Below are 8679 nucleotides of genomic sequence, written 5' to 3' on the forward strand. Positions count from 1 at the left end.
GCCGAGTTGTTCGAGATCAAAAATGCTTTTAGAGAGATCAACGACTTCAACATATGTCTTTAAGTGTCTTTTGGTGGTTGTAAAAAGTCTCCCCGTACTTGGATTCAGTGTTGTTATATTTTTGGTCCTTTGGGATCATGGAGTCCATTCAATATGTGTGTAACAGAGTTCCGCTTAAGCCGGTGCTAGGGGGCATGAGAGGTGTTGCATATTTCATTACCTCTCATGAACAGACTCAATTAAGCCGAGTCTGCTATTATTCTACTTGGTTGCATTCTTTGCTTCCAAAGGATCTTTTTTTACAGATTTTATTCATACAGGCGATGTTATTTAAAAATTGATATTGATGTCGTAAAATGTACAGTTGGGCAGTCAATATCATTGTTTTCAAGTCAATATCTGTTTTGTGGATCGGCACATACCGCGCTCTCGCCAAATCAAATGAGCATGATATAACAGAGAATATGATATCACATGTGATATTGAAATATGAGGACATTGAAGATATTAACCCATCAACACCTTAATAAGATTTGTTAAAAAACAATTTGAGCCGCGCCATGAGAACACCAACATAGTGGCTTTGCGACCAGCATCCGCGCAGTCTGGTCAGGATCCATGCTGTTCGCTAACAGTTTCTCTAATTGCAATAGGCTTCGAAAGCGAACAGCATGGATCCTGACCAGACTGCACGGATGCGCAGGCTGGTCTGGATCCATGCTGGTCGCAAAGCCACTATGTTGATTTTCTCATGGCGCGGCTCATTTTACTTGTTGGTCCAATATATATTACGGTATGTAAAATTTTCTTTAACCAATTGATTGTACTGGCTGGTCCTAAAAAAGGAACGTTAATCACTAGGTTCTTTACCGTTATTGAATCAAAATGATATCAGCTTCATAGGAATTCTTATATTTTATACCGTTTTGTTTTTCATAATGAGTGTCTACGAGAAAATCACAATTTTGATAATAGTTTCGTAAACTGAAATTGTTCTACGATGTGCATTTAAATGAAAATTCTAACAGTGGTAAATATGCATATGGGCTATAATATGGCGAAATAAAGTTTATAGTTCCATGTAATTGTTTTTGACAGATTTGCTCCTGACTAAAGAGATCCGCTCAGTTCTCGTTGATGTTATGTAAACGTTTTGATATCATTCTTTATCTTTAAAAACATAGTATCTGCCTTAATCCAGGGGTTGCCATTTAAATCATAAAACGATTTTCAATTCCGTATACCGAGTCCAGACTTTATTCTACGTTATCTGGATAAATGACATTACGCTATTACTCCTGTTTATCAAAGAACTACCTTAACTACATTTTTGATAACGATATTTCAAACTAGCCAGTGACCACGACCAAGTCTAAGCTGGTCAGAACCCTTTGTGTTACCATTAATATGAGCCAGGTCAATGATTTACCACCGGTGTAACACTGTTTGGTCGGCACGGGCGAATTCTGCGGAAACACTGTTTACAAGCGTCTGCGAACTTCGCATTGGTGATGTAGTAGATTATCCAGTTAAGTGATGGATGCAAGTGAGCAAATAATGTAATATAGAGATGAAGCTCATGTGCAAAGCTGTCGTCTGCATCAATCACTATCAATAATGCATATGGGACCCAGCATGTTATGAATACAGCGTATATAAGAAAAAGTGTTTTTGCCAAGTGTAAACTATTTAATGGTTGTACTGAATGTGACTGAACTTGGTCTGCAACACGTTTCGAATGGGCTCTGACATACAAATATATTTTCAAGTAACAAACACCAATTATAATGGAGGGAATCCATACCAGTGTTACTGAGAAAATTACTGTATATGGGTAGGTTGCCATGCGGTCCCAAATACATTCCAGACTTTTCCTGTCAAACCCATGATCGCCAATGTCCGCTGCATTTAGCAGAACAAGTAAACCTCCAACAAAATATAGCGATATGCACATACCGATGCAGTTCAACTTCGTGAATATTCGATCATACTTTTCGTGTGCGCAGATAAAGACGTACCGGTTGACACTCATCAGTCCAATGGTCATAAGTGACGTCACACAGGAAACGGTGCATAAGCTGGCAATCGTCTGACACAACCCTGGAATACGGTTGAAAAATTCTTCTCCTTCTACCTTTGCTGAAAATAAAATACCAAATGATACATTATTCTTATACAATATCGTCAAAATATGATGCACTAAAGAAATAAGATTATATTTTGGGGTTCATGCGAATGAACAACATAATGTTATCAGCGAATTTATAATTGATTAGCCGATAATTATTGTTCATTTCGCGTGAACGTCGAAGAAAATAATTATCTATCTTATATTCACATTATATTTCCTCTCTATTATTTTAAAAATGCAAATATTTCGTTGTATCTGACATAGCAATCAGCTTCCCGGTCGTTCTGTCCACCAAAAAACAACAACTGCGGCGTCATTCAAGGATCGTTCACCCTGACTTTACGCGTCGTAAAAAAGCGACATGTTTCCGCAAAATTGGCGTCTTTCTTTAGGCAGTTCATATACGGTGAACGTTAAATGTTTTAAGGGAACGAATAGAGAGAGTTTTTAAAAATATACATTTATTTTCAATGAAGGAGAAACATTTTAAAATATCTACATTCTCCCTATTCGGGCCATTGCAAATTATGACATTCATGTTTATGAATCAAATTATATTTATCTTTATGTAAAAATATAATAAAAAATCTTTGATGTTTCAATCGTTTGGATAGCAGAAGATACGGATGCGTGTCTTTTGTAATGTATAAACAGCTAGTCTCACCCCATCATTGTATAAATTTGAATATTTGTTTAATTCGAGGTTATCAAAACCAACGATGTTTGACTGATCTTAATGGCATATAAGCATTTGCTATATATCTATGAAATAATGATAAATACCTTTGTATTGTATCACTATTGTAGGAAACAAATCGTTCTGAACATTTACTTTTTGTCGTTGTGATTTTATCGCTCTTAGAAAATGGTGTGCCCCTTATTTCGAAATATTACAGGGGTATATTAATAATTTGACACAGCTGTAGAAAACATAACATTTGTATTTATTTTCTACGTTTTACAGAATAAAATTAATAAAAATGCTCTTCATAATATTCTGAACCACTTAATAATATAATTATTGACAACAGATTTGAAATTTACTTTTTAATTAGGGGGAACGTTTCTTTAAACACTCTTATTATGTACGAGAAACTAAATAAGCAAATGAACCAGCATTGTTCTGTAATAAGCATTTCTAAACGGATCAGTGTACATACACCTGGCACTTATTTCAAAGAGGATTTAGTTACGACGTGGGAAATAAAAGGTTAATAAGATCGTTGTCGACAACATGAGATATTTTATCATATCAGAGAAAAAGAGGATGAGCTAATTATATAGAATTTAATGTTTAGTATTTAACAGTTTTTCAATGAGATCTTGCGTGAAAGTTATGCTACTGAATGAATCCGCATCATAGCATTCTCTAGCTGTTTACCTGATGAGAAGTAATAACATTTCAAACGTTACATTAAGATAACGACAAAACTCGAGTTGTAGTAATATAGTATTTTAGGTAAGCAAAAGACATTTGAAATATACTGTGACCAGTTAAACGGATGATAGGCCTAATAGATCATGCTTCTTTGAACGTTATATATACCTAACAGGTATCTTCCAAATAAGATTAAACAAATATGAAAGTTTTATCTTTATGTGTTTGGAAAATCGCAAATAATATCAAGTTTCGCTGGCTATATCCCCGTCCAGATGAGAGGAATTTACGATACTAAATTTTAAAATTAAACCAATCCCTCTAACAATTTTAGTGGACATAATATTATCACATACAGGGAGATGTTAATCCAAAATGAAGCAGTAGTATCAGAATTGAATAAGAAAACGACACTGACTACTAAAATCAATTATGTCACATACACCAATTACGTTGATTTGTTTATGTATACATGTTTAATGGTATCAGTCCCGCACGATAACACAAACGATAACAAGTTTGATAATTATGATTTTTCTTCATTAAAACGTTTCAATACAGAAAATAGTTTTGTATGAGATTACAGTATGCACTTAACTTCTATCATTGACAACCTTTTTGAGTTTAACGATGCATGACAACCATAACAATCAAACAATAATATAAACATGTTTTCGTTTAGATTATCGTGCGGGAGTAGTAAGTTTATAACATGTATACACGATTAAATAATTCGTAGATATAATATATAACATTGCGTCGCGTAATGTTGTAAACGTGAGCTTTTTCTTCTACCTGAATATTGATTAGAAATTGGTTTTAATTTTAGTTAGTTTGATAAAACAATTAATCAAATCCGCAGTTAACAAAGGCCGAACAAGTTCATTCAAGCTATCTCATAATAGGTCATGATATCATTTCTCGGCCCATTCAATTTTGATTGCAAAAACATGTTTGTTTTTTGTTTTTTTTTTTTTTTTTTGGTTGGGTTTAACGTCGCACCGACACATTTAGGTCATATGGCGACTTTCCAGCTTTGATGGTGGAGGAAGACCCCAGGTGCCCCTTCGTGCATTATTTCATCACGAGCGGGCAAAAACATGTGGTAATATATATAAGATCCTTTGGGAGCATAGCATCGAAGCAAATCAACAGAAGGTTCTGTTTTATTGAGCCTGAACATGAAAGGTAAAGAAAAGTGCAACAGCCCTCACGCCCACCATAAATGTAACTATGTCGTAATGCACACCTTGCATTTGAGATAAAATTCGAACGTTCCGAATGACATTTCCAGACTATGGCTGCGTTTGTTACCAGAAGATTTCATAAAACATGTACATGTCTAAACACTACACTAATCTTTAGCGTTATCATGACGTCACTTGTTTGCTGGCGTGCTCCGGGTACGCCTTACTGTGTTATTGTTATTTGCTGTAACTTTTTTATTGCTAAATATTTTTACGTAATATTTATACATCATGGACAAAATTTATCAACCTTTAAAAATAGGTATAATTTCCACGTATACAGAGTTGCATTTTTTTCTAGCAACAGCCTACGAACTTCCCGATCACCCCTCGTAAAACAATTTTAGAATATAGATATCATTTTGAGTGTAAAGATGAAGCTAAAAATTATGACATCAATCAAACAAACGGTAACTCTTGTTGACGGTTTTACAGTGCATCCTCTAACATTTTTTGGTAAAGAGTAACATAGGTTGAAAATATGTATGTGCATATTATCAAGCACTTGTGAAATTTGTGATGGAAACCTTTAATTGATTTTCATTAATTAGATATTAAAGTTAATACATAAATTTACATTATTTTCATTTTATACACAACGATACGTTTTGAAATAATACAATTCGTCTGGTAAAGCATGTGTGTAGTATTAAAGTCATATTAAAGTCATATTAGATCATATTGTGTGATACTGTATTTTCATATAATATTTTAATATATTATACTTGTGTTAAGTGATATTATGGACAACTTGTCTTTTTTTTAGACATGATAACTTATGTCTAGAAGATTACAAGGAAGAACAATTTTTTTTTTTTTATTTTTACTGTTTGTCCAACACAGTTACACGCTTTTATACATAGTACATAGAACCACACCTCAGTGATTTTTTTTTTCAAAACTAACACATATTTTTCATTCAAAATTTCTGGACTTTTGAACTTTTATCTATATCTTGATGATTTGCATTAATCATCCAAAATATGTTATACCGGGAGACGAAAAGAGCGTACCGCAAATCAATTATGAGTTTTATGGTCTATGGTCATATTTCATTCCAGTTCTTTTCAACGATATGTCTATGAGGATTCTTATTTTCGCAATATTTCACAGACAAATTCCCAGTTGTGTATCCACCGGTAAACTGCTTTACAAACAAATTAATTGAGCGTTGACAATGTAATAAAGACTACAAGATATTTTTTTCAAAATGAGTACGACATTTTATCACTTTAATCACTTTATATCCCTGCTTTCCTCTTGTCCAGATGTTTTTATTCAAAATAATATATCACTGCAAGTGAGGGTGGTACTTGCGATTTGTAATGTTTGCTTATCTCCCTTTTTGTTTCTTTAATTTTTTCTACAGGCTTAAAAGAAAAATATATTTTTATTTTTAACTAACCCCTAAATGTTTTTAAAATGTGCACTATAAAATTTTGTACAAAGAGTCATTCGTATATGAAAACAAGGTGTCATTTTTGTAATTTAAAGTAGGTATTTATCAAATGTTTCGTAAATTCTAAGCAACAATAAAAGGGTAACAAATTAGAATCAAAACTAATATAGAATCAAACCTTAACATGAGTGCCGGTAAATAATAGTAAGGTATATAGTTCCAGAAATTATATCCTTGTTTGTCAATGTCTTTATCTTAATTTCACATGCAAAATATTTTTATCGTTGATGATGGGTCGAAACTGATCAATTTGAAATTTATATAAATTCTTACCAATGATACTAATTGGATCAGCGAAAGTTGTTACATAGATGTCAGATATTGCCAAATTGACAATGAAAATGTATTCCACATTTCTCTTTGTTTTACATCTTGGTGCCATCACTAAAAGCGTAAAAATATTTCCGAACGTGCCGACAACAGACGCTATAGAAAGAAATATCAAACTTGCTATCGCAAGAACCGGCTTTGATTCCAGAAACTCAAACCGTCCATATATATTTCCATTGCCCTCAATTGATAATACTGTTAAATTTGAAGAACTTATATTTGAAGAACTTATATTACAGAAATCAAAGGATATTGTGTTATTTTCACACATATTCATCTTTGCAAGCCAAATTATGAATGTAACTTAATACTTCTTTTACTATTATACTGTTGCAGTAATAATACTATAATTAATTATCCGTCAGCAATGACATATTTGTGATATCAACAACGTAGGTCATTGGATAGGGCTAAAGCATTGTTGACCAGTAATTGTTAGATTTTTAGGTCCATATCTTTTCATCTAATAAATCATAATCCTTTTCGGTGTGGTTATTACTACTGCTTATTGAGCTAGAATCATGTACAGGTGTTTTGTCTCTTCATCTGGAAGTTCCAGGGGTTTCGTATTATGAAATTTACTTAATTATGTAATTTCAAGGATTGAATTTGAAAATTTTTCACTTAAGCAAATCTTCTGGCAACATTTAGTACATTACATTTTTTTCAGTTACTTAATGGACACTTGTGATTTATTTTTTTATACATTTAGAAAGATATATAAGTGATATCATGACAAATAATTGTAATAAATAAATTGTATTTTTGGATTAATTCTCTCACATTTTTTTGGTAATTTGGAGGTACCGAAGACATTTATTTCAACTGCATTGTTGAAAGTGGCAAGTGAGACAAATATTCCGACATGAGTTTTTGCAATCTGACCCCATTAACTTCAAACTATTTCAGAAGGGAGGTAACTTATTCCAACGCACTTTTGAAAATGTGAATAAACTGGGAAAAAAAACTTTTGGCTGTTTCGTCGTCAAAAATTACTAGGGATATGGATTCATAAAACATATGTCTATTTATCATTTTCATGTATAAATATATGCAGAAGAGCATCATTTCATCATTTCAAAAATGTATTTAAATAGAAGTATGAATACAAGAGGAAATAATTTTGTGTGTGATCCTTTTGAAACAAGGAAACAATGTTATTATATTTGTTGAAAATACTCGTAGAGTTCCATATAGCACTGCATATTTTATTATCTCTCGTAAAAAGACTAAGTAAAACTGAATCTGCTATTTATTTGTTTCAGTTTTGTCTTATTATTTAAAATTGCCATAATCTCTACGAAACAGATGGTATAATTTATAGATAATATCTTAATTTTCGAAATTCAGGAGGTGAAAAAAGTATACGGTGTTAATTTAGTAATTTTTATGTTCATAAAACATTACTCAAATTTTAGAATGATTCACTTAATTTTAATTTCTACAGTATTGCACAAATTATTTGCAAAAACAATTGAGATAAGTTTAGAAATATCTTTTATCTTGAAATGATATAAGTATACGGTTAATTTTGTTATGATGGCATTCTAGCTTAAATTACTATTATATATCAACGATTCACTTATTCAGATCGATTTACAGCGGTGTATTTAGCCTTAAAAACTATATTCTTTGGCGTAAGATAAAATAGTCGGCATGCACTAACAAAAATGCCTTGTTTATACACGATTTTACTTCCGTTAACGAATGTCCTGATCCAGTGAAAAGGGTAGTTTTTCTTAAAACAATATGTAAATAATACCTATAAGACATTAGAATATTTAATTAAAGTATGTTCGAAATTCAAATTTAAACGAATTCTTACCAATAATACTCATTGGATTGGCTATAGCTGTTACAAACATGTCAGATATTGCCAAATTGATTATGAAAATGTTTTTCACAAATCGCGTTGTCTTCCATTCTGATGACATCACTAGCAGCGTAAGAATGTTTCTAAACGTACCCAAAGTAGACGCTTATGCAAGAAGTACGAAACTTGTTATTGCAAGACCCGGCCTTGATTCCAGAAATTCAAAGCGTCCATATTTATTTCCATGGTCCTCCATCGATAACACCGTCAGATTAGAAGAATTTAAATGACAGAAATCACACGCTGTTGTGTTATTTGCCC

At 32.4% G+C, this 8679-nt stretch overlaps 1 protein-coding gene across 1 annotated transcript; it reads right to left on the minus strand.

Moving 5' to 3' along the window:
* Positions 1 to 1417: 1417 nt before the first annotated feature.
* LOC123530328 (melatonin receptor type 1B-A-like) lies at positions 1418 to 8479 on the minus strand. Its single transcript, XM_045311099.2, has 3 exons — positions 8371 to 8479; positions 6489 to 6740; positions 1418 to 2139 (listed from the first exon to the last, which is right to left on the minus strand). The coding sequence occupies exons 1-3, from the start codon at positions 8477 to 8479 to the stop codon at positions 1418 to 1420; spliced, it is 1083 nt and encodes a 360-aa protein (XP_045167034.2).
* Positions 8480 to 8679: the final 200 nt, after the last annotated feature.

The sequence above is a fragment of the Mercenaria mercenaria genome, chromosome 13, assembly GCF_021730395.1.
Source record: "Mercenaria mercenaria strain notata chromosome 13, MADL_Memer_1, whole genome shotgun sequence".
Taxonomy (NCBI): domain Eukaryota; kingdom Metazoa; phylum Mollusca; class Bivalvia; order Venerida; family Veneridae; genus Mercenaria; species Mercenaria mercenaria.